The sequence below is a fragment of the Papio anubis genome, chromosome 20, assembly GCF_008728515.1.
Source record: "Papio anubis isolate 15944 chromosome 20, Panubis1.0, whole genome shotgun sequence".
NCBI classification, from domain to species: domain Eukaryota; kingdom Metazoa; phylum Chordata; class Mammalia; order Primates; family Cercopithecidae; genus Papio; species Papio anubis.
In genome coordinates, this window is record NC_044995.1 from 39,733,959 (window position 1) to 39,759,273 (window position 25,315).

Here is a 25,315-nt window from a genome sequence, read left to right on the forward strand (position 1 = left end):
GGCCAAAAATAACCTTGCTTCTTTACAGTATACAATCCAGAGAAGTTTCTTGCTTCTTTGAATAGCAATCGATACACCTAAAGCAAGCAGAAGTCCTATAAGAAATTCTTTGGGGCCAGGTGTGGTGGCTCATGCCTGTAATCCCAGCAATTTGGGAGGCCAAGGCTGGCAGATCACCTGAGGTCAGGAGTTCGAGACCACCCTGGCCAACATGGAGAAATCTCGTCTCTATAAAACACACAAAAATTACCCAGGCATGGTGATCTGTGCCTGTAATCCCAGCTACCCCGGAGGCTGAGGCAGGAGAATTGCTTGAACCTGGGAAGCAGAGGTTGCAGTGAGCCCAGATTGTGCCATTGTACTCTAGCCTGGGTGACAAGCGAGACTCCATCTCCAAAAAAAAAAGAAAAAAAAAGAAATTCTTTTGAGCTCTCTCCTACTGATACACCACACAGTCACATATGGTTTGCTATCGTATTTATGACTTTTTTTTATACCTTCTTTGACAAGAGGTATGGTCCTTATGATCTTTGGGAAAAGGTTAAAAGCTTGATTTAACTTTTGGTATCATAAGTGAATGAGAAGTAATTCTTGTGATACAAACTGTGACTACATGAGCATGACAATTTATGTGAAAAAAAACACACCTAAAATTGTATGCACAGAATATTGATTCACAATTTTTTTGTGTGTGTGTGAGACGGAGTCTCACTCTGTCACCCAGGCTGGAGTGCAGTGGCACGATCACAGCTCACTGCAAGCTCCACCTCCTAGGTTCACACCATTCTCCTGCCTTAGCCTCCGAGTAGCTGGGACTACAGGTGCCTGCCATCACGCCCGGCTAATTTTTGTATTTTTAGTAGAGACAGGGTTTCACCAAGTTAGCCAGGATGGTCTCGATCTCCTAACCTTGTGATCCACCCACCTTGGCCTCCCAAAGCACTGGGATTACAGGCGTGAGTCACTACGCCCGGCTCGATTCACGATATTTAACAAATAACACCACAAAATTATAAAGTTTATTATAAGGTTGATCTGATCCATGATTGCAATGGAATTTCTTTTTTTTTTTTTTGAGACAGAGTCTCGCTCGTTGCCCAGGCTGGGGTGCAGTGGCATGATCTCGGCTCACTGCAAGCTCCACCTCCCGGGTTCACACCATTCTCCTGCCTCAGCCTCCCGAGTAGCTGGGACTACAGGTGCCCGCCACCACGCCCAGCTAATTTTTTTTTGTATTTTTAGTAGAGACGGGGTTTCACCGTGTTAGCCAGGATGGTCTCGATCTCCTGACCTCGTAATCTGCCCGCCTCAGCCTCCCAAAGTGCTGGGATTACAAGCGTGAGCCACCGCGCCTGGCCTGCAATGGAATATTTTGATATAACTTAGCAGCAAATGAAAAAGACATTAACATTTGTTAGCATACATGCTGTTCGAAACCAGTTAGTAAACTATTTATAAGAAACACGTCCAAAAATGTTGCTTGAGGAAATAAGGCATACTATGTTTGATCACATACAATGAAACCTAACTCAGGGACTACATTCAGCTGTGAATAACAGGAAAGGCCCACAATCTTCCTGATGTAAGGAAGGTGCTTAATCTCACAAAAGAGTTCTGGGTGAAAGCAGACACTGCAGAAAGAGTACATAAACAAGTTCCCATGTAGCTGTTTTTGACAGCACCATTGTGGATGTGGATGTCAAACTAAAAAGCTTTTTAGCACAGCAAAGGACACAACTAACAGAGTGGAAGGGCAGGCAACACACGGAGTGGGAGAAAATACTTGCAAATGATATATCTGATACGGTGTTAAAATCCAAAATATATAAAGAATTCAAACAGCTCAATAGCAAGAAAACAATCCAATTTTAAATTTTACTTATTTATTTATTCATTTATTTATTTTTGAGACTGAGTCTCACTCTAACACCCACGTTGGAGTGCAGTGGTGTAATCTTGGCTCACTGCAACCTCTGCCTCCCAATCTCAAGCTATCCTCCCACCTCAGCTGGGAGTAGCTGGGACCACAGGTATGGGCCACCATGCTCAGCTAATTTTTTTGTATATTTGATAGAGATGAGGTTTTGCCATGTTGCACAGGCTGGTCTCAAACTCCCGACCTCATGCAATCCACCTGCCTCAGACTCCCAAAGTGCTGAGATTACAGGCATAAGCCACTGGGCCTGGCCTCCAATTTTTTAAGTGGGCAAAGTATCTAAACAGACATTTCTTAAAGAACACACATAAATGACAAAGACATTCATGAAAAAATGTTTAACATCCTGAATCATTAGGGAAATGCAAACCAAAACCTCAATGAGACAACACTTCACACCTGCTAGAATGACTGTTACCAAAAAGATTTTTAAAAAGGCTGGGCGCAGTGGCTCACGCCTGTAATCCCAGCATTTTGGGAGGCCAAGGCAGGCAGATCACGAGGTCAGGATTTCAAGACCAGCCTGGCCAACATGCTGAAACCCCATCTCTACTAAAAATACAAAAATTAGCTGGGCATGATGGTGCATGCCTGTAATCCCAGCTACTCAGGAGGCTGAGGCAGGAGAATTGCTTGAACTGGGACCCAAGAAGTGGAGGTTGCAGTGAGCCAAGATCACACCACTGCACTTCAGCCTGGGCTACAGAGCGAGACTCCGTCTCAAAAAAAAAAAAAAAAAAAAAATCCCATACTCAAGTGAGATGTAGCCCAGAAAAGCAAAATTGTTTTCACATTTGAAATTCACAATATTAACAGAATCAGTATCAAAAACATTTGACAAAGGTCGATATTCTTTCAATACCTCTTCCACCATGAAAACACTCAGTAAACTGGAAATGGAAGCGAACTTCTTTAACCTGAAATAAGGTATCCAAGAAAACCTCACTATGACATCATACTGATGGTGACACTGAATATTTCCCCCTAAGATCAAATACAAGACAAGCATGTCTGTTTTTGACACAGCTATTCAACATGCTAAGAGAGGTGCTAGCAGGGCAATCAGGCAAGAAAATGAAATAAAAGCATTCCAGATTTTAAAGGGCATACAAACATAGCCTCTGTCTCCCCATCAGACATACAAAATCACTCACATTTTGTCACTGCACATATAGGTGGACACACCCAGGCAGACACACAAATCCTCAGAGATAACACTTCAGAGACATAAACAGGTGCTCGCAGAGACAAACACAGCCCAGGCCTCTCCACTCCTTCCCAGCTTTCTCTCTCTCTCCTTAGGACTAAGCACCACCCGACACACTGCATATTCTACTTATATCTTGTTTCTTGTCTCCCACCCTGCTTCAGGCAGATAGGGTTATTTGTTCAGCTCTGTTTAATGCAGCACCCACTAGGAGATCTGTTACAAAAAAGGAGATTAATACTCATGGAAAGGCTGGGCGCGGTGGCTCAATTCTGTAATCTCAGCACTTTGGGAGGCTGAGGCAAGTGGATCACCTGAGGTCAGGAGTTTGAGACCAGCCTGGCCAACATGGTGAAACCTCATCTCCACTAAAAATACAAAAATTAGCTGGGCGTGGTGGCAAGTGCCTGTAATCCCAGCTACTTGGGAGGCTGAAGCAGGAGAATCGCTTGAACCAGGGAGATGGAGGTTGTAGTGAGCTGAGATCACGCCACTTCACTCCCACCTGGGCAACAAACTCCGTCTCAAAAAAAAAAAAAAGTACTCATTGAATCAGGAGATCATATACACAGAGGAGTTTTACACAAACCTCATCATAAGCCCACGTTCACTTGATTTTCAGAGTGAATTCTTCAAAACCCATCCTATGTGGCAGAGGAGTATCTCTTAACCTCCAGACCAAAGGTAAGTTTATCCAAATGAGTTGAAAATTTAGGTCTAGGCAAACACTTGTACACAGATTTTACAGCAGCATTATTCATAATTTTCAAAATTTGGAAGCTATTAAGATGCCTTACAGTAGATAAATGGATACGTAACAGCTACCTCCAGACAATGGAAGTACTAAAAATAAATGAGCTAAAAGGTAATGGAAGAAGCTTAAATGTGTATTACTTTTTTAAAAAAATTTCATGATCACATGCCCGCAAATGGTTATTACTAAGTGGAAGAAACAACTTTGAAAAGACTACATACTGTATAATTCAAACTACATAACACTGCAGAAGACAGAATCATAAAACAGTACAAAAATCAGTGGTTGCCAGAAGTCAGTGGGAGGGAGGGATAAATAAGTGGATGAGAGGGTTTTTAGGACAATGAAACTACCCTGTATTACACCATAGTAGAAATGTCACTGCATAGTTAGTTGTCAAAACTCATAGAATGTACAACTGCAAGAATAAATTCTAATGTAGGCTAGACTTTGGATGACAATGATGTCTCAAAATAGGTTCATCAATTGTAACAAATGTACAACTTTGGTGCAGAATGTTGATAGCTGGAGGGGTTGTAACTGAGTGGGAACAGGGGGCATAAGGGAACTCTGTACTATGTGCTCAATTTTGCTGTGAATCTAAAACTACTCTAAAAAGCAAAGTATAAGGCCGGGCACGGTGGCTCACACCTGTAATCCCAGCACTTTGGGAAGCTGAGGCAGGCAGATCACCTGAGGTCAGGAGTTTGAGACCAGCCTGGTCAACATGGCGAAACCCTGTCTCTACTAAGAATACAAAAATTAGCCAAGCGTGGTGATGTGTGCCTGTAATCCCAGCTACTCAGAAGGCTGAGGCAGGAGAATCACTTCAGTCCAGGAGGTGGAGGTTGCAGTGAGCCAAGATGGCATCACTGCACTCCAGTCTGGGCGACAAAGCAAGACTGTTTCAAAAAAAAAAAAAAAAAATTGAAAGAAAACAATCTCTCTCTCTGCCCTTCGGCTGACCTCGTTTCACTTGCTCTCTTTTTTCTGCAAGGCAGACCATAGAAACCAAAAATACACTCTAATCTACCCTGCCTTTCTATCTTGGAGCTAGTCAACGTGGCGAAACACTGTCTCTATTAAAAATACAAAAAATTAACTGGGCCTGGTGGTGCATGCCTGTAGTCCCAGCTACTCGGAAGGCTGAGGCAGGAGAACCGCTTGAACCGGGAGGCAGAGGTTGCAGTGAGCTGAGATCACACCATTGTACTCCAGCCTGAGCAACAGAGCAAGATTCCGTCTCAAAAAAAAAAAAAGAAAGAAAGAAATTAATGCTTGTTGTTTCAGGCATCCAGTCTGTGGTTATTTGTTACAGCAGCCAAACATGACTAAGATAGCAAAGTTCTTTCTCTAACATACATCAAGGATTTGAAATCTATAGTAATCAGGAGAGTATGGTATTACCAGAGAGATGGACAGACAGACCAATGAAAAATAGCAAAATCTGAAACAAGGGCATCTATTTAAGGCACAAGAACCTGTGACAGAACAGGCATTGTCAGGCAGTGATAGAGATGACAGATACTTTTAACACAGGGGCAGGGACAAATGGTTATCTACAAGAGAATATTCAACCCCCTGCAGATCACTAAGTGAAAAAACACACCCTGCTATTCCCCTCACAACACAACAATCAACACAAAAGACTTCTGTGACCAACTGTGTGGTGGTTTCTCCACATCAAAAAGCAAGTAATAGGCTAGATGTGGTGGCTCACACCTGTAATCGCAGCACTTTGGGAGGCCGAGGGGGGCAGATCACCTGAGGCCGGGAGTTAAAGACCAGCCTGACCAACATGGGGAAACTCCATCTCTACTAAAAATAAAAAAAGTAGCCAGGTGTGGTAGTACATGCCTGTAATCCCAGCTACTGGGGAGACTGAAGCAGGAAAATCACTTGAACCCGGGAGGCGGAGGTTGCAGTGAGCCAAGATCATGCCATTGCACTCCAGCCTGGGCAACAACAGTGAAACTCTGTCTGAGAAAAAAAAAGACAAGTAATGAATTGTGCAGCATATAGCCGCTGGGTATCTGCCAAACTGATTCGATTATGAAGCTACCTACCTGGGAACAGCAGCAGATGCCACAGGTTGAGGGCTCAGTCCTAAGAGACTGACCCCACATATCCAACAGCAGTGGCAAGACCAGGCCTCTGGAACTTCTGACCAACAGGCTTCAAATTGAGGTTCCCATGACACCCCTTTTCCGCTGAATTAACTTGCTAACACAGCTCACAAAATTCGGGAAAACACGTTTACCAGTTTATTATAAAGTCTATTTTAAAGGCTACAAATAAACAGCCAGGTAGACATACACAGGGCAAGATCCACAAGGGTCCCAAGCACAGGAGCTTCCATTCCGGTAGAGTTAGGGTACGACTCACTCCTGGCATGAGGATGAGTTCTTGATCACCTTCCTATAATACAAGTCTCCCTGAGTTTAGCTGTCTAGAAGCTCCCCATACTCCATCCTCTTGGGCCTTTTATATAGACACCATTCAGTAGGAATGATAAAAGCATGGCGTTTAGGACAGACATCATTCAATAGGAATGATAAAAGTATGGAACACCCCGTAGAAGTGCAATTGGACAACAAGGGCATGGACTAATACTAATAGTGGGAAAACCAATAAGGCCTGTCTGCTCACTCTTCTTAGTCTCTGTGTACATTCTTTCCTCCTGGGTATAGGGTAGGATCCTTTCTGAAGTGGGGGTCTTAAGACCTGCAAAGAGGCAAGATAAGTCAGAAAATTTATTTATGGCCAGCTCCAAGACAGAAAGGCAGGGGAAGATCAGAGTATATTTTTAGTCTCTATGGCTTGTCTTGGGGAGAAATAAAGGCTATGAAAGGACTGTGGATGAAAGCATATATATATATATATATAGCTGTTATATATAAAAATCACAATCTATATAATAATCAGTTAATTGTAGACTTGCCTATTATCCTGAATTCATATAATTTTATGTTACTTCAGTATCCAATTAATTAGGTTGGAGCAAAAGTAATTGGTTTTTTTTTTGTTTTTTTTTGTTTTTTTGAGATAGAGTCTCGCTCTGTTGCCCAGGCTGGAGTACACTGTTGCCATCTCGGCTCACTGCAACCTCCACCTCCCAGGTTCAAGAGATTCTCCTGCCTCAGCCTCCTGAATAGCTGGGATTACAGGCATGCGCCACCACACCCAACTAATTTTTGTGTTTTTTACTAGAGATGGGGTTTTGCCATGTTGGCCAGGGTAGTCTCGAGCTCCTGACCCCAAATGATCCACCTGCCTCGGCCTCCCAAAGTGCTGGGATTACAGGTGTGAGCCACCACGCCCAGGCATTTGTCATTCCTTTTAATATAGGCTTAACTTTCTCATACCAGAAGCAGGGCTCAATCACCCTTGGTACTATTTGCAGTTCTCTACTTCCTCCCAGTTCCTCCATGTAGTTGATCCACTCATCTGCCTTATAGATCACCTCCCTATGGAACACCTAGATACAATTTACTTGACTCTTCCACTGACACCCACACTCCTATGGACTGAACCGACACGCTGCAATGACCGCCTGACAGTCACGGTGTGACTCCATGTAACTCGTGCCTCCCTCCTCTAAACACACCAAAACCTCCCAAAGAGAAGCTGGGTTAGGTAACACCTTGGGCCCCAATAAAGGATTTGGCCCGCAATTTCGTTTCCCTTGTGCCCCACTGACAGGTTGAGGGTACGTGTCACAAGTAGCTCCACCTACCTGCTGGCCTACAAGGCATGCTACCCTCCTTTCTCTAGGATTTTTTTTTTTTTCTTTTTTTCCGGATGGAGTCTCACTCAGTCGCCAGGCTGGAGAGTGGTGGCACTTTCTCGGCTCACTGCAATCTCCGACTCCCTGGTTCAAGTGATTCCCCTGCCTCAGCCTCCCAAGTAGCTGGAACTATAGGTGCACCCCACCACACCCAGCTAATTTTTGTATTTTTACTAGAGACAAGAGTTTTACCATGTTGGCCAGGATGGTCTCAATCTCCTGATCTCGTGATCCACCTGCCTTGGTCTCCCAAAGTGCTAGGGTTACAGGCGTGAGCACCATGCCCGGCCTCTGGGATTTCTAAGTAATAAACTCCTCCTACTATTTCCTGTGTTTGTTGAGTTGTCTCCTCTGAGTCTCACCTAATTGCCTAATTGACACATCTGCCTACTATTTGAACCTAACTACTATCATAATCAGGGCTCTCTTGGTAGGAACAGAGTAGCAGTGTTTACTAGCCACTAATAGATACCGGCTTAGTGGCTACTCTTGGATTAAACTGACAATGGTCAGACAAGAGCTACAAGGTGCCTGCTTGTACAGAGCAAGTATAAACAAGTGTGCTGTTGAGAGGGACACCTGGTCATGGGTATGGCATTTAGGCAAGTAGATCATTTGAGGTCAGGAATTCGAGATCAGCCTAGCCAACAGGGAGAAACCCTGTCTCTACTAAAAATACAAAAATTAGCTGGGCATGGTGGCTCACTGCTGTAATCCCTGTTACTTAGAAGGCTGAAGCACTGGAAATGCTTGACCCCAGGAGGTGGAGGCTGCAGTGAGCCAACATGATGCCACCACTGCACTCCAGCCTGGGTGAGAGTGAGACTTTTTTTTTTTTTGAGACAGAGAGAAGAAATAAAAATTTAAAAAAATTTTTTAAACTAGCAAACTTTCATAAGTTACAATTTTTTTCCAACTTCACTGTAGGGAGAGTGTTCTTTTTTTTTGTTTTTCCTTTTTGCGGAGAACGGGGTCTCGCTATATTACCCAGGCAGGTCTCGAACTCCTGGGCTCAAGCTATCCTCCCGCCTGTGCCTCCCTGAGAGCTGGGATTACAGGCATGAGCCACCGCGCCCGGCTGAGAGTGTTCTTTATTTAACCTGGGAGCACAGATTCGAGTTGCCTTAAATATATACTCCCTAGAGTGTTCTTTTACAAGAAAATTAAGTAGGCCTCAAAGGAAGAGCCAAAGTCAACTCAATTAAAATCAAGAAGAGAGGCCGGGCGCGGTGGCTCAAGCCTGTAATCCCAGCACTTTGGGAGGCCGAGACGGGTGGATCACGAGGTCGGGAGATCGAGACCATCCTGGCAAACACGGTGAAACCCCGTCTCTACTAAAACTACAAAAAACTAGCCGGGCGAGGTGGCGGGCGCCTGTAGTCCCAGCTACTCGGGAGGCTGAGGCAGGAGAATGGCGTAAACCCGGGAGGCGGAGCTTGCAGTGAGCTGAGATCCGGCCACTGCATCCAGCCCGGGCGACAGGGCGAGACTCCGTCTCAAAAACAAAAAACAAAAAACAAGAAGAGTACCCTTCCCCACCCTTGATGATGGTGCATGCAGAAAGCAGCCAAAAAAGCAAACAAACAAAAAAATGTAAAAGAGTCCATCAAAATGTAGAATGGAGTGAAAAGGTCAATCACTCCCTGCAAGAAAATATTAGCAATCCCTACAAATGAAAAAGAATTAGTCTACAGAATACGTTAAAAAAAGGAAAAAGGAAGAAAGAAATGAAACAATAAATATACAAATGACTTTAGTGTGATGAGATGACTGAAAATTATTTTACAGAAGATGAAAGTCCACATGGAAAAAATGCTCAATCCCAGTGTAAAAAGCAACATGTAATCACACAGAGAAAAATAAAGAGAACTACGTATAAGGAGTAAATACACATGCATACATGGTCAGAGGGTTAATCTATATATTCCACTGGCATTCCCAAGTCAATCTGAATTTATCTATAAGCTATATCCCAGGGATTTTTTTTTCTAATGTATAAAATTTACAAAGCAGCCAGATGCGGTGGCGCACACCTCTAATCCCAGCACTTTGGGAGGCTGAGGTGGGCGGATCACAAGGTCAACAGATCAAGACCATCCTGGCCAACATGGTAAAACCCTGTCTCTACTAAAAATATAAAAATTAGCTGGGTGGGGCCAGGCGCGGTGGCTCATGCCTGTAATCCCAACACTTTGGGAGGCCGAGGTGAGCAGACCACCTGAGGTCGGGAGTTCGAGACCAGCCTGACCAACATGGAGAAACCCCGTCTCTATTAAAAATACAAAATTGGGCCGGGCACGGTGGCTCAAGCCTGTAATCCCAGCACTTTGGGAGGCCGAGACGGGTGGATCACGAGGTCAGGAGATCGAGACCATCCTGGCTAACCCGGTGAAACCCCGTCTCTACCAAAAAATACAAAAAACTAGCTGGGCGAGGTGGCGGGCGCCTGTAGTCCCAGCTACTCGGGAGGCTGAGGCAGGAGAATGGCGTAAACCCGGGGGGCGGAGCTTGCAGTGAGCTGAGATCCGGCCACTGCACTACAGCCTGGGCGACAAAGCAAGACTCCGTCTCAAAAAAAAAAAAAAAATACAAAATTAGCCAGGCGTGGTGGTACATGCCTATAATCCCAGCTACTCTGGAGGCTGAGGCAGGAGAATCGCTTGAACCCAGGAGGCAGAGGTTGCGGTGAGCCAAGACTGTGCCATTGCCCTCCAGCCTGGGCAACAAGAGTGAAACTCCATCTCAAAATTAAAAAAAAAAACAATACGCTGGGTGTGGTGGCATGAGCCTGTAATCCCAGCTACTCGGGAGGCTGAGGCAGAAGAATCGCTTGAACCCAGGAGGCAGGGGTTGCAGTGAGCCGAGATCGTGCCACTGCACTCCAGCCTGGCCTGGCGACAGAGTGAGACTCCGTCTCAAAAAAAAAAAAAAAAAATTTTATGAAGCATGGCTGGCCACAGTGGTTCACACCTATAATCCCAGTACTGAGCCCAAGGGTTCAAGATTAGCCTGGACAACATGGCAAGACCCCGTCTCTGTAAAAAAATACAACCATTAGTCAGGCGTGTAGCATACGCCTGTAGTCCCAGCTACTTGGGAGGGTGAGATGGGAGGATTGCTTGAGCCTGGGAGGCCAAGGTTGCAGTAAGCCATGATCGTGTCACTGCACTTCAGTCTGGGCGACAGAGGAAGACCTACCTCCAAAAAAAGAAAAAAAGAAATTTATGAAGCATTAGCTCTTGGAGACAAAAATAACAATTACATTGGCAACAGGTAAAATACTAACAACTCAAATCAAGCAGTGGAATGGTTAGTAACCTGGGTGACCCATAGCCTCAGACAGCAGCATGTGTGCAATGGATTTAGGTAAAGAAACCACAAAAATACCTTTTCAGCATATTGTTAACATCAACTTACTGAAAACTTACAAGTGGCAAAACTCTATGACAAAGCAACAATAAAGCTATAAAGAATAAAAGATGCAGTGCACGGTGGCTCACACCTGTAATCCCAGCACTTTAGGAGGCTGAGGAGGGCAGATTGCTTGGGCTCAGGACTCAAGAGACCAGCCTGGGCAACATGGCAAAACCCCATCTGACAAAAATACAAAAATAAGCCAGGCGAGGTGGTGCGCGTCTGTGGTCCCAGCTACTCGGGAGGTTGAGGTGGGAGGATGGCTTGAGCCAGAAAGGTAGAGGCTGCAGTGAGCCAAGATTGTGCCACTGCACTCCAGCCTGGGCAACAGAGCCAGACCTTGTCTCAAAAATAAACAGATAAATAACAAAAACAAAATCAGAATCAGGGCAGGGCGTGGTAGCTCACCCATGTAATCCTAGCATTTTGGGAGGCCGAGGTGGGTGGATCATGTGAGGTCAGGAGTTCGAGACCAGCCTGACCAATATGGTGAAACCCCGTCTTCACCAAAAATACAAAAATTAGTTGGGTGTGCTGGTGTGTGCCTGTAGCCCCAGCTACTTGGGAGGCTGAGACAGGAGAATTGCTTCTACCCAGGAGGAAGAGGCTGCAGTGAGCCAAGATCGTGCCACTGCACTCTAGTCTCCGTGACAGAGCCAGACCCTATCTCAAAAAAAAAAAAAAAAAGGCCGGGCGCGGTGGCTCACGCCTGTAATCCCAGCACTTTTGGAGGCCGAGGTGGGCAGATCACGACGTCAGGAGATTGAGACCATACTGGCTAACACAGTGAAACCCTGTCTCTACTAAAAATAAAAAAAAATGGCCATGCACAGAGGCTCACACCTGTAATGCTCACACCTGTAATCCCAGCACTTTGGGAGGCCGAGGAGGGTGGATCACGAGGTCAGGAGGTGGAGACCATCCTAGCTAACACGGTGAAACCCTATCTTAACTAAAAATACAAAATATAGCCGGGCGTGGTGGCGGGCGCCAGTAGTCCCAGCTACTCGGGAGGCTGAGGCAGGAGAATGGTGTGAACCCGGGAGGCGGAGCTTGCAGTGAGCCGAGATCCTCCAATAAACTCCAGCCTGGGTGACAGAGTGAGAATCCATTTCAAAAAAAAACAGAATCAGTACTGTGGTCATCTCTGGGTACAGAGAAGGAGGGTGAAATCAGGGAGACACGCCAGAAATGCCCAAGGCTTATTTGTTTACCTTTACCTACATTCAAAAGTTTACTATACTCTCACTGTGGAGATGCAGCCCAGAGTGGCTCCTCCCAGGCAGTGAGGGAGGAATATCTGAGTAATTAGAAAATATAATCCTCGGAGCACTACTTACTCTACTGTCCCCTCCTCAGTGTGGAAATGCTCCCTCCTCCAGGGTCTTAATTCTCACCAGCAACCACTCACTCGGAGTTGATGTAAGTCATTTTTTCTGACAACAAATACATGGAGACTGCTCAATATCAACTAATTTTCCAATACCAGCTGGGGATCCAGTAATTCAATTCTGTCATCACCTGGCATTAGCCCAGATCCCACAAGTCCAGGGCTCACCCCAGGACACAGCCCCCACTGCAGATGCCAGTCCCAGCCTTGATGTGCTGGCAGGGTGGTACAGCAGGGCGGGGGGGGGGTGGTGGAGGCACCGTTAATTCTAACCAACTGCATATAAATCCAACAAACCCTCCTCGCTTTTTTTTTTTTTTTTTTTTTGAGAAATTTAAAAGAGGCCAGACATCGTGGCTCATACCTGTAATCCCAGCACTTTGGGAGGCTGAGGCAGGTAGATTGGTTGAGCACAGGAGTTTGAGACCAGCATGGGCAACATGGCGAAACCTGGTCTCTACCAAAAAAAAAAAAGGCGGGTGTGGTAATTTTAGCTGGGTCTAGTCCCAGCTACTCAGGAGGCTGAGATGGGAGGATCCCTTGAGCCTGGGAGGCAGAGGTGGCAGTGAGCCAAAATTGAGTCACTGTGCTTCATTCAGCCTGGGCGATAGATTAAAACCATGTCTCAAAAAAAAAAAAGAACTCAAAGTCCATATGATTCCTATTGCAAATGAATTGCCACTTGAACTAAAAGGAAAATGCACCTGACCTTTTTTTTTTTTTTTTTTTTTTTTGAGATGGAGTCTCGCTTTCTGGCCCAGGCTGGAGTGCAGTGGCGCGATCTCGGCTCACTGTAAGCTCCGTCTCCCGGGTTCACGCCATTCTCCTGCCTCAGCCTCCCGAGTAGCTGGGACTACAGGCACCCGCCACCACACCCAGCTAATTTTTTGTATTTTTAGTAGAGATGGGGTTTCACCGTGTTAGCCAGGATGGTCTTGATCTCCTGACTTCATGATCCACCCGCCTCGGCCTCCCAAAGTGCTGGGATTACAGGGGTGAGCCACCGCGCCTGGCCACAAACCCTCCTCACTTTCAATAATTTGCTAGTACTACTCACAGAACTCAGAAAAACACAAGTTTACCAGTTTGTCATAAAGGATGACCCCTATAATCTCAGCACTTTGGGAGGCTAAGGTGGGTGGATCACCTGAGGTCAGGAGTTCAAGACCAGCGTGGCCAACATGGTGAAACCCTATCTTTACCATAAATACAAAAAAAATTAGCTAGGCGTGGTAGCAGGCACCTGTAATCCTAGCTACTTGGGAGGCTGAGGCAGGAGAATCGCTTGAACCCGGGAGGTGGAGGTTACAGAGAGCTGAGATCATGCCACTGCACTCCAGCCTGGGAAACAAGAGTATAACTTTCATCTCAAAAAAAAAAAAAAAAATGACCCAAGAACACCCAAATGGAAAAGATGTATAGGACCAGGGAAGTGGGGGTCCCCTGGAAGGCCCCAGCCCTCTACTTCAACTGTCCTCTGGGAGGAGTCACACAAGGGCCAATATTCACTAGACCCTCCAGGGAAGGGAGTATAGGACCCCCTTCCCTACAGGACTTGAGTTCCACCCTCCCAGCACATCACTGTGTTCACCAACCAGGAAGCTCTCAGAATGTCTTCATTCCAGAATTTTTATATTAACAGAACTCAATATCCAGCCTCTCCCTCTTTACTGTGGTCAAAAATGGGGCTTGAGGGGGCGTGGTGGCTCATGCCTATAATCCCGGCACTTTGGGAGGCCACGGTGAGCGGATCACCTAAGGCCAGGAGTTGGAGACCAGCCTGGCTAACATGATGAAACCCTGTTTCTACTAAAAATACATGGCTGGGCATGGTGGTATGCGCCTATGATCCCAGCTACTCAGGAGGCTGAGGCAGGAGAATTGCTTGAACCCAGGAGGCGGAGGTTGCAGTGAGCCGAGATCGCGCCATTGCACTCCAGCTTGGGCAACAACAGTGAAACTTCGTCTCAAAAAAAAAAAAAGAATGGACATTTGTAGTCACTATCTGGCTTTGTTATTTAAAGGAAAAAACACTGTGAAGTAATGGAAAAGGTATCTTTGCATCAGTCTGCTTCTGCAAAACAGAAAGGGCTGAGTGGTTAACGGGGCAGTGATTTCTGTGACCGTATCCATTTAACTGGATTACAGGGCTCGAGTAAAACTCAACATTATTAGCAGTTTGGCTTTGCTTCCAGAGAATTGGTTTAATTGTAGAACAAATTGTACAAATTGGGAAAGTCTCTGAGGGGCAGACTTAGATGCTTTTGCCTCTTGGAGAAAGGGTTTAGGTAGAGATGGGGCGTGGTGGCAGGCGCCTATATTTTTTTTAGTAGAGACGGGGTTTCTCCATATTGGTCAGGGTGGTCTTGGCCTCCCAAAATGCTGGGATTACAGGCGTGAGCCACCGTGCCCAGTGTTATCTTTTTTTTTTCTTTGAGACAAAGTCTGGCAATGTTGCCTGGGCTGGTCTCAAACTGCTAAGCTCAAGCTATCCTCCGGCCTCAGCCTCCCAAAGTGATGGGATTACAAGCATCGGGCCTACAAATGCCCATTCTTTGCTTCATAAAACATTAGCTGAACAGTTTTGTGTTCACTGATCAGTGGGAACAAAACATTTGTTAACCAAACATACCTTAAATTTGTGTCTCTGACACAGACCATCAAAGATTTGGCTTCATGACTCCTCAATGTACTAGAATGAGATTCTGCTTCATAGGTGAAAGGCCACAGGACCTACACATATCATACAGATAATTACTCCAAAATATGGAGAAATACAGGTACAAGCCCTTGACTTGTAAATTTCCTCCAGGTCCTTAACTTTGACCCATTCTCAGCCTGAACAAACAGGCAACGCTTCCTAAGAAGAGAATAACCTCAGAATAAAACATGCTCTGATCTAGGTCTCATTTTGCACCCTCCATCCTGCCTTCTTCCTCCTCATCTTCTTTCTAATTTTGTTTACCCCTTCCTATGAAAGAAAATGCTTTTCTGCCTAAATTTTCAGATCTTTGCAGATCTTATATTTGGTTGATGCCTTCCATTATGCAGTACTCCTTTGGATTGGCCTCAGTTTGGAGTCACTGGCCTCAGGCCTCTGCAGCCCAGTCAAGGCTACCCACTTCCCTTTACACACCTTATGTGGATATTTAAAGAAAATACCCATGTTTGATGACTCATGTTTGATGAATCCAGCAAAATCAATCTCAATGTTTATGGGAGGGAAGAAAATTAAGGCACATTTACATCATAGCTGAACAGAAAAAGCATAAGAATCTACCATCTATTCTTTTCAGACAAAGATGTTACTTAATTACTATTTCCATGAAAAAAATAATTTAGTAAACAAAAATCCTATTAGAGGATTCCTAGTTGTTGCCAGGTCCTGCTCCCTAAGATTTAGAATTAATCTGCCAAGTTCCAACAACAAGAAACAGAACAGTTACTCGCTGTCACAAATTCTCCACCTTGCAAGAGAAATTGATGTATTGGTGAATCTTTGTAATTCCCCAATTTATCTACCAACTTTCTTGTGAAACCATATTCACTTTTCTGAAACCACAATAAGAGAGTTGGTTCTCCCCACCCCCATTTCTTTTCCCTGATAATATTCTCAAGGTTAAGCCCTGGAATTCCATTTCAAGTCACCCAACAGAACACAGATCTGACAAACATACTACACATATACTACACATGCTCTGGGAAAGAATAAAAGAAAATAAGAATTTGTTGTTGTTATTGTTGTTAAGCAGTTTAAATTCTGAGACGGAGTCTTGCTCTGTCGCCTAGGCTGGACTGCAATGGCACAATCTCAACTCACTGCAACTTCCACCTCCTGGGTTCAAGTGATTCTCCTGCCTCAGCCTCCTGAGTAGCTGGGATTATAGGCGCCCACAACCACACCTGGCTAATTGTTGTATTTTTAGTAGAGACAGGGTTTCACCATGTTGGCCAGGTTGGTCTCGAACTCCTGACCTCAGGTGATCCACCCACCTCAGCCTCCTAAAGTGCTGGAATTACAGGCATGAGTCACTGCGCGTGGCCAGCAGTTTAAATTTTATTGACCTTCCAGTTTTATTAAAAAAGTTTAAGGTCACACTGCTAAGTCTGACGTGCTACATACAGATGGTGCAGAATATGAGTATGAAGAGATACACATTGGTCCATGTCCCAAAAGATTACAGAATCATCTCCATAAATACACAAAGAATTCTTGTGAAGACACAAGGGCACTGTCCAGGTTTTCTAAGACACTTTTCTAAGTGACTTGAGGCATAAAATCCATACCACTGTGAATACATACATTGGAGATTTTCTGTCTCTGACACAGACCATCAAAAATTTGGCTTCATGACTCTCAAATGTACTAGAATGAGATTCTGCTTCTTAGGTGAAAAGCCACAGCACCTGCACGTATCATGTAGATAATTACTCCAAAATATGGAGAAATGCAGATACAAGCCCTTAAAAATAAGAATTTTTAAAATGTGGAATGTAAGACTAATTTCTTTCCCCCTGAAAGAAACTACCACCTCTTGGGAAATACATTATCTTCTCTATGAAGCTCTACTGATAAAATGCACTTTCAACTAAATGAAATACTCAAGCTGAACTTGTTGTTAAGGCAACAATCCCAGGGAGAAGCAATGCTGAACTGGAATACAGATATTCATCTGACTCCAGTGTTAGCAGAAGTCATCCTATTTATCAGTTGGGACATCCCTCTACCCCCATCGTGCTCATTGAAATGCTCAGTGACCACCTGCCTAATAGACACTGCATTATGCCCCACTGTGTACCCGAAGTGCATTTTGTTTTTCAGGTTCTTCCACCACCTCGCTGAGATAGTTTTTCTCCCTTCACAAGGCTGAGAGAATCCAAAGGACAGGAATCATTTCCGTCTTTTCCCTTGCCGACCTAAAAAGTAGAGGCTGAAGCACAAAATATGACCCAAAGTGCCTGAAAAAGGGGGACAGGAAGTGGGCTGATACAAAGTTGTTTGTCAGGAATTCTCACTGATTTACAGAAGTAACATTGATAAGCGCGTGGCTATGAACTGTTAAGCTGTAGGGTGTGGGTTCCAGTGTCCCGTGCTGCATTAGTAAGTTAATTATACCTACTTGTGGCAACAGCAGTTTCAAAAGATGAATTCATAGCTTCAAGGACTTAGAAGGTGATTGCTGTATCATTTGAATGTCTCTACGGCCCATTCATTTAAAAGGACCCACATTTACCAGACAAAAATTATTTTTTTGAGGTCGGGTGCGGTCACGCCTGTAATCCCGGCACTTTGGGAGGCCAAGGCAGGCGGATGACGAGGTCAGGAGATCGAGACCATCCTGGCTAACACGGTGAAACTTCGTCTCTACTAAAAATACAAAAAATTAGCTGGGTGTGGTGGTGTGCGCCTGTAGTCCCAGGTCCTGGGGAGGCTGAGGCAGAAGAATCGCTTGAATCTGGGAGGCGGAAGTTGCAGTGAGCCGAGATCGTGCCACTGCACTCCAGCCTGGGCAAGAGTGAGACTCCGTCTCAAAAAAAAAAAAAAAAAATTATCTGGGCGTGGTGGCGCAAAACTGTGGTCCCAGCTACAGAGGAGGCTGAGGCAGGAGAATCGCTTGAACCCAGGAGATGGAGGCTGCAGTGAGCCGAGATCACGTCACTACAGTCCAGCCTAGGCGACAGAGCAAGACTCTTTCAAAACACAAAAAAAATCTTTTCTTTTCTCAATCCTCAATACAGGCATCTGATTGGCAGACCACCAATGTGTCTCCAAAGGATGGAAATAGGGGTTGAGGAGGGAAAAGCTGAGTGCCCCAGGGGTGGGCTATTTAGAAGCAGGGTATGCTAGATTTATCCTAGTCCCAGGGCATTCTCCCAGCCTTCTATTTTTTTTTTTTTTTTCTTTTTTTGAGACGGAGTCTCGCTCTGTTGCCTAGGCTGGAGTGAAGTGGCGAGATCTCCGCTCACTGCAAGCTCCGCCCTCCGGGTTCATGTCATTCTCCTGCCTCAGCCTCCTGAGTAGCTACGACTACAGGCGCCCGTACCTGAGTAGCTGTGACTACAGGCGCCCGCTAAGTTTTTTGTGTTTTTAGTAGAGACGGGGTTTCACAGTGTTCGCCAGGATGCTGTCGACCTCCTGACCTCTTGATCCGCCCGCCTCGGCTTCCCAAAGTGCTGGGAATACAGGCGTGAGCCACCGCGCCCGGCTCCAGCATTCTATTTCAACTGTCCTCTGGGAGGAGTCACCCAAGACCCAATATTCACTAAACCCTCCAAGAGACTTGGCAGCTGTGGGCAGCTTGAGTCAGCTCCAGTTTTGAAACCCAGAACCAGGAAAAAATAAATAGGAGGGGGCGCTGAAGGCATATCACCCTGTAAAGATTCCAAAGGGGAACCTCAACTCAAAGTCATTCTGATGAGGTGTCCAGACCTAGAGAAGATAAAAAGAGAGGCACAAAGGTTTTTTTTTTTTTTTTTTTTTCTTACAGCGGAGTGTCAAGGCTATGAACAGAAAACAAATCTTGATGAAAGATTAATTCATTGCTTTGTTGAAAAACAAACAATGAAAAAGTATTTGAAATGTAGAATATAGGAGAAACGGTTGCTAATGTTGTCGTGAACGGGAGGGGAGAGGGTGGCGTTTGGAAAAGCGAGAAGAGAACCGGAAATTCGGGGATTTACTGAAGCCCTGAAAACAGCAGGCTGGGGGCCGGAGTGAGGATTTGGGACGCTGCATCCCATACACTTAGAAAACTCAGGAAAAAACGGGTGTCCTCCGTGGAGAGCAAAGGAACGGGAAACCTCATAGACCACAGCTCCTTCCACGCACAAGTCAGGATTTCCCCCACCCCATGACCCTCGCGTGGCCCCCGCACAATCTGGAGAGACTTGGGGCTCCGGGGCCGGGGCCGCAATCGCGGCACAGGGCGGGATAAGGACGCCCGGGGTCCCGGCTGCCGGCCCAGCCCCACCCTGCAGCCGAGGGTACCGAGGGCTGAGCTGCGCCAGAGGGACTCTGTATGCAGACCCAGAGTCGCCCACGGGAAGGCCCGGGCCCCGCCACAGCCAGTTCCGGTCGTCCAACCAGCCCCTCCTCCCTGTCTCGGGACGCAGGGCTGGACACACTCACCATTTCCTAACTCCCGGGTGTCCCGGCTTCCTCCCTCCAGATCCCAAGGCCGGTACAGGGAACAGCGCCACACAGACTCCTGCCGAGCCACTCGGGGCCTCTGGGACCAGCGAAGCGAAACCAAGTACGGCAGACGCGAGAAATGAAAATCCCGCGAGAAGGTTGAACGTCTGCAGCTGCGTCCCCGGCGGCGCGCCTGATTGGACTGATCGCAAAGCTCCGCCCCGGTGCCCCTGATTGGGTACCGCTTCGGGCTCTGCCCCCTGCATCTTGACAGATGTGAATGACAGGAGATGTGACACACAGATGAGTGGAGCGGGAATGAGGGGTCTTGGCCCCAGCCCTCAAAGGCAGGGTGCACTTCTTCCCCTCGTCCCCTTCACTGTACTTGGTCTGCGGGGGATGGGGAGATGGGAGATACTTGCATTTTAGCAGAACTTAATCCAGGTTTACCAAAGAAGATACTTCCTGTACTCAATGGGTCATTTCTTCATCTACCTCTTGCGTGAGTAGTCACAGGTGTGCGCAGGGAGTTCCAGGCAGGACTGGAACGGAACAAAGGGCGTGATATTCCCAGGGATCGGAAATTTGGGTTAAGGATATGGGAAGTATGCCCAAGGCTTTCTCGTACCATACTTCTTTCTCTCTCTTCTATTTTTTACTTTATTTGTTTATTTATTTATGACTTAATTAATTTATTTATTTATCTATTTATTTGAGACAGGGTCTAGCTCTGCCACCCAGGTTAGAGCGCAATGGCATGATCATAACTCACTGCAGCCTCCATCTCCTGGGTTCAAGCAAATCTTCCGCTTCGGTCCCCTGAGTAGTTGCTACTACAGGTACATGCCACCAAGCCCAGCAAATTCTTAAATTTTTTGTAGAGACAGAATTTCGTTTGTTGTCCAGGCTGGTCTGGAACTCCTGGACTTGAACTCCTTGAACTCAAGTGAACCTCCCACTTTCGCCTCCCAAATCAATCTACTCATTTTCACCCAAGAAAATAAAAAACTGCCAACAAGTAAATAAAATTATTAAATGTATGGAAAAACAAGTTCTATTTCCATAATATTCTGTAAAGAAATCAAAAGGGAAGTAAAGCAAAAATTTGAACTAGCTCAGATAAGCAGGGCACTTCAGAATGTTTAAAAAGGAAAAGGCGGCCGGGCGCGGTGGCTCAAGCCTGTAATCCCAGCACTTTGGGAGGCCGAGGCAGGCGGATCACGAGGTCAGAAGATCGAGACCATCCTGGCTAACACAGTGAAACCCCGTCTCTACTAAAAAATACAAAAAATTAGCCGGGCGTGGTGGCGGGCGCCTGTAGTCCCAGCTACTCGGGAGGCTGAGGCAGGAGAATGGCGTGAACCCGAGAGGCGGAGCTTGCAGTGAGCTGAGATCCGGCCACTGCACTCCAGCCTGGGCGACAGAGGCAGACTCCGTCTCAAAAAAAAAAAAAAAAAAAAAAAGGAAAAGGCGAATTCAGAAGGTAAAACATATTCCCAAGCTTGAGAGTCAGTGACTGCTGAAGTGAAGCCACAGCGTACATTAGACCCTGGTGATGAAGCAGGAAACCTAAGGATTTAACTCTGGGAGCTCAGCATGCCTTCCTGTCACAGCATCACAATGTGGGAACGCTCCCTCCTTCAATACCTTAGTAATTTACACCAGCAGAAAACTCTCACCTGTGGTCAATTTAAGCCCTTTGCAATTCCGACCTCTCCAGCTCATAAACCATTTCTCTGGAACGCTATCTAAATGAGTCTCCAAATATGACCTTTACATATTTTCTTCATATATACAAATTACAGCCTGACTGCAGCAACTCTATACATAGAAAAATCAAGGCCGGGCACAGTGGCTCACGCCTGTAATCCCCAACACTTTGGGAGGCCGAGGCGGGCAGATCACTTGAGGTCAGGAGTTCGAAACCAGTCTGGCCAACATGGCGAAACCCCGTTTCTACTAAAAATACAAAAATTAGTTGGGCGCCTATAATCCCAGCTGCTGGGCAGGTTGTGGGTGCCTATAATTCCAGCTGCTGGGGAGGCTGAGGCACAAGAATCGCTTGAACCCAGGAGGCAGAGGTTTCAGTGAGCCGAGATCGCGCCACCGTACTCCAGTCTGGGCGACAGAGCAAGACTCCGTCTCAAAAAAAAAAAAAAAAAAACAAAAAAAAAAAACAAAAAAAAAAAAAAAAAAAAAAAAAAAAAAAAAAAAAAGAAAGAAAGAAAGAAAAGAAAAGAAAAAGAAAAAAAAGAAAAATCAAAATGTTTTCCAGAAAACTACCGTGGGAAAATAGAGGTACAACCTCAGAAAGGAGAGAAAACTGCACGTACATTTGCCTGTGAAGTTCCTGCTTTCCAGGACTCTGCAGCTTCTCAGAATCCACACTCCTGGAGCTGTTCTGAGCAGCTGGAGGCTACCTACAGGGGAAGGCAGGCTGCCCAGGAAGCACTCAGGGGAGCTCCCTTTCCCTCCCTTTGCAGGCTCCAGATTGGTCTTAGTGTGAATCACCGGCCTCAGGCTATGCTGCCCCCTGAAAGTTTTCCACCTGCTTTTCGCCCACATGTTCAGTTCCATGAGGCAAACATCCTCAATCCCAGTGTTTGAATGAGAATCCAGCAGAGTCCCTGCTTTCCTCCTGTGTTTACCATAAAGTAGAAGAGAAAAATTTCAAGACACTTTAAGTGGATTTTAAAACTGGCAAATAATTATTCATTTGAGAAAATGAAGACAGCAAACTATTATTTCAACATTAATAAACTGTTATGTACAACCACTAATGAAGGCCGGGCGCGGTGGCTCACGCCTGTAATCCCAGCACTTTGGGAGGCCGAGGCGGGCGGATTACCTGAGGTTAGGAGTTTGAGACCAGCCTGACCAACATGGAGAAACCTCGTCTCTACTAAAAATACAAAATTAGCTGGGCGTGGTGGCGCATGCCTGTAATCCCAGCTACTCGGGAGACTGAGGCAGGAGAATCGCTTGAATCCGGAAGATGGAGATTCCAGTGAGCCGAGATCGCGCCATAGAACTCTAGCCTCAAAAACAAAGCAAAACAGCCGGGCGCAGTGGCTCACGCCTGTAATCCTAGCACTTTGGGAGGCCGAGGCGGGCGGATTGCCTGAGTTCAGGAGTTCAAGAACAGCCTGGGCAACACGGTGAAACCCCGTCTCTACTAAAATACAAAATTAGCTGGGCGTGGTGGCGTGTGCCTGTAGTCCCAGCTACTTGGGAGGCTGAGGCAGGAGAATTGCTTGAACCCAGGAGGCGGAGGTTGCAGTGAGCCAAGATCTTGCCACTGCACTCCAGCCTGGGCGACAGAACGAGACTCCGTCTCAAAAAAAGAAAACACAACCAAACAAACAAACGCTAATGAATTATGAACTCTTCTGCTTCAGCAGCTCCGTGACCTTCACAGTTGATGGTTGTCACCAGGTGCTCTGTGTCAGGAGACGTACGTGTGCAGTTTAGTCATTGAAAATTCTCTCTTAAATCGGGCACCATGGCTGCGCCAGGGGGACACGAGTCCACCAGTCCCAGAGTCGCCCCGGACAGGCCCGGGTCCCGTCACAGCAGGTTCCTGTAGGTTCCATCCAGCACCTTGCTCCACGGTCTCAGGACGTCCCCCACAACACTCACCATTTCCCGGCTTCTGAGGTATCTGTGGTTCTCCTTACGACTTCCGTGTTCATTGCAAGTCACCGCTGGAAAGAAGCTGCAGCAAAGCCACCTCTGGCGCCTCTCAGAGCAGCATACACCTGACAACGCCTCGCAGTTTTGCGGAGCTTAGCGCCCTCCTCCCGGAGCAGCGCCTGATTGGACAATTTACACGGCCACTCCACGCCGCTCCTGATTGGATAGTGCCACGGGCCCCGCCTTCTGGGGGGCGGAGTGAGAGGAGAAGAATTTAACACCCGGCTGAGTGGAGGGTGAATGAAAGGTTCTAGGCCCGACATGTGGCTCACACCTTTATAATCCCAGGATTTAGGGAGAGCTGGAAAGGAGGACTGCTTGAGGCCAGGAGTAAGACCAGCTTGAGCAACGTAGTGAGACCTCATCTCTAAAAGAAAAAAGGCCGGGCACCGTGGCTCAGGCCTGTAATCCCAGCACTTTGGGAGGCTGAGGCTGGTGGATCACGAGGTCAGCAGATCGAGACCATCCTAACACGGTGAAACCCTGTCTCTACTAAAAATACAAAAATTAGCCGGGCATGGAGGCTGGCACCTGTAGTTCCAGCTACTCGGAAGGCTGAGGCAGGAGAATGGTGTGAACTCGGGAGGCGGAGCTTGCAGTGAGCCGAGATCGTGCCACTGCACTCCAGCCTGGGTGACAGAGCAAGGCTCCACCACAAAATAATAATAATAATAATAATAATAATAATAATAAATAAATAAATAAAAATTTAAAAAATTAGCCCATCCTGGTGGCCCTGCAACTATAGTCCCAGCTACTTAGGAGGCTGAGGAAAGAGGATTGCTTGAACCTTGGTGGTAGAGGCTGCAGTGAGCTATGATCACGGCACTGCACTCCAGCCTGGGTGACAGTAATACCCTGTCTCAAAAAAAAAAAAAAAAAAAGAAAAAGATAGGTTCTAGCCACAGCCGGATTTCCCTTCTGCGCTGCAACCTGGCCCCCACCCTGGGATACTGGCATTTCAGAACATGCTTCAGTCTTTCCAGAGCTGACACTGGTGTCTTCTTGTACTCAGTGTGCTCTTCTTTCAGGGAAGGTGGGTGTGGGGGGAGGGGGGTTGGGGTGGGGAGGTCGTCTGCCTCAAGGTCTGGTCAGGCCAACACTGGAAGAGGAGAGAGGACTGATGTCAGAGATTATAAATTCGGATGAGGGATGGCCAAGGATTTTTCATACTTTATCTCTCAATCAACTCATTTTCACTCATGAAAACAACACACCAACAACAGAATAAAGCTAAGTGAATGGAAAACCTGGAATTATATGGCAGCTATATGTGTGTATATATATATATTTATTTATTTTTGAGACCAAGTCTCCCTCTGTTGCTCAGCTGGAGTTTGATTTCAGTACACTGCAACCTCCATCTCCCAGGTTCAAGTGATTCTCCTGCCTCAGCCTCCTGAGTAGCTGGGATTACAGGCGTGTGCCACCATGCCTGGCTAATTTTTGTGTTTTTAGTAGAGACGGGATTTCATCATGTTGGTCAGTCTGGTCTCGAACTCCTGACCTCGTGATCTGCCCGCCTTGGCCTCCCAAAGTGCTGGGATTACAGGCGTGAGCCACTGCGCCCGGCCGGCAGCAATATTTTATAAAGGAATCAAAAGAAAAGTAAAGCAAACATTTGAAGTAGTTCAGATAAGCAGACTGCTTCATGCACAGTTCACAAGGAAAACCCGCTGTCAGAAGGTAAATGATATTTCCAAGCTTGGAAGCCAAACTGTGACTGCTGAAATGGAGCCCCCCAGGGCGGATCAGTCCCAGATGATGAGGCAGAGAAAATTAAGGATTTATCTGGGAGTTCAAAATGCCCTTTTGTCCCCTCCTCAGTTTAGAAATGATTCTCTCCTTTAAGACCTTTATTTTCACCAACAGGAAGCTCTCTACTTGAGTCAGTTTAAGCTAAAGTTACTGTTAAATTCACAAACCCTTTCTCCAGGAGACATCCCAAATGGGTCTTGCTCTAAGTCTGACCTTTACAGGTTTTTTTTTTTTTTTTTTTTTT

At 46.3% G+C, this 25,315-nt stretch overlaps 1 protein-coding gene and 1 long non-coding RNA gene across 7 annotated transcripts in view; both read right to left on the minus strand.

Moving 5' to 3' along the window:
* ZNF136 (zinc finger protein 136) overlaps nt 1-23,470 on the minus strand; it is a 34,709-nt gene extending 11,239 nt beyond the window's left edge. The window contains exons 1-3 of one of the 5 annotated variants that reach the window (XM_009193588.4): nt 19,618-20,270; nt 17,288-17,419; nt 15,121-15,221 (exon numbers count right to left, since the gene is read on the minus strand). Coding sequence is in view for 2 of the 5 variants with exons in the window: in XM_021930730.2 (XP_021786422.1) it covers nt 19,618-19,620 (3 nt within the window). In the remaining 3 variants the exon portion in view is untranslated. Of the gene's footprint in view, nt 1-15,120; nt 15,222-17,287; nt 17,420-17,608; nt 17,817-19,617; nt 20,271-23,259 lie in introns of those variants that run through there. The other 4 variants (XM_021930730.2, XM_009193586.4, XM_021930731.2 and 1 more) reach the window with 4 other exon arrangements.
* Nucleotides 6,139-12,853, minus strand: LOC108583238. 2 transcript variants are annotated; one of them, XR_001897624.3, is made up of 2 exons: nt 12,439-12,853; nt 6,139-6,621 (listed from the first exon to the last, which is right to left on the minus strand). It is a non-coding gene; the product is annotated as an uncharacterized LOC108583238 (long non-coding RNA). The 2 variants fall into 2 exon arrangements; XR_004180371.1 differs by lacking the exon at nt 12,439-12,853 and adding an exon at nt 10,655-11,248.
* Nucleotides 23,471-25,315: the final 1,845 nt, after the last annotated feature.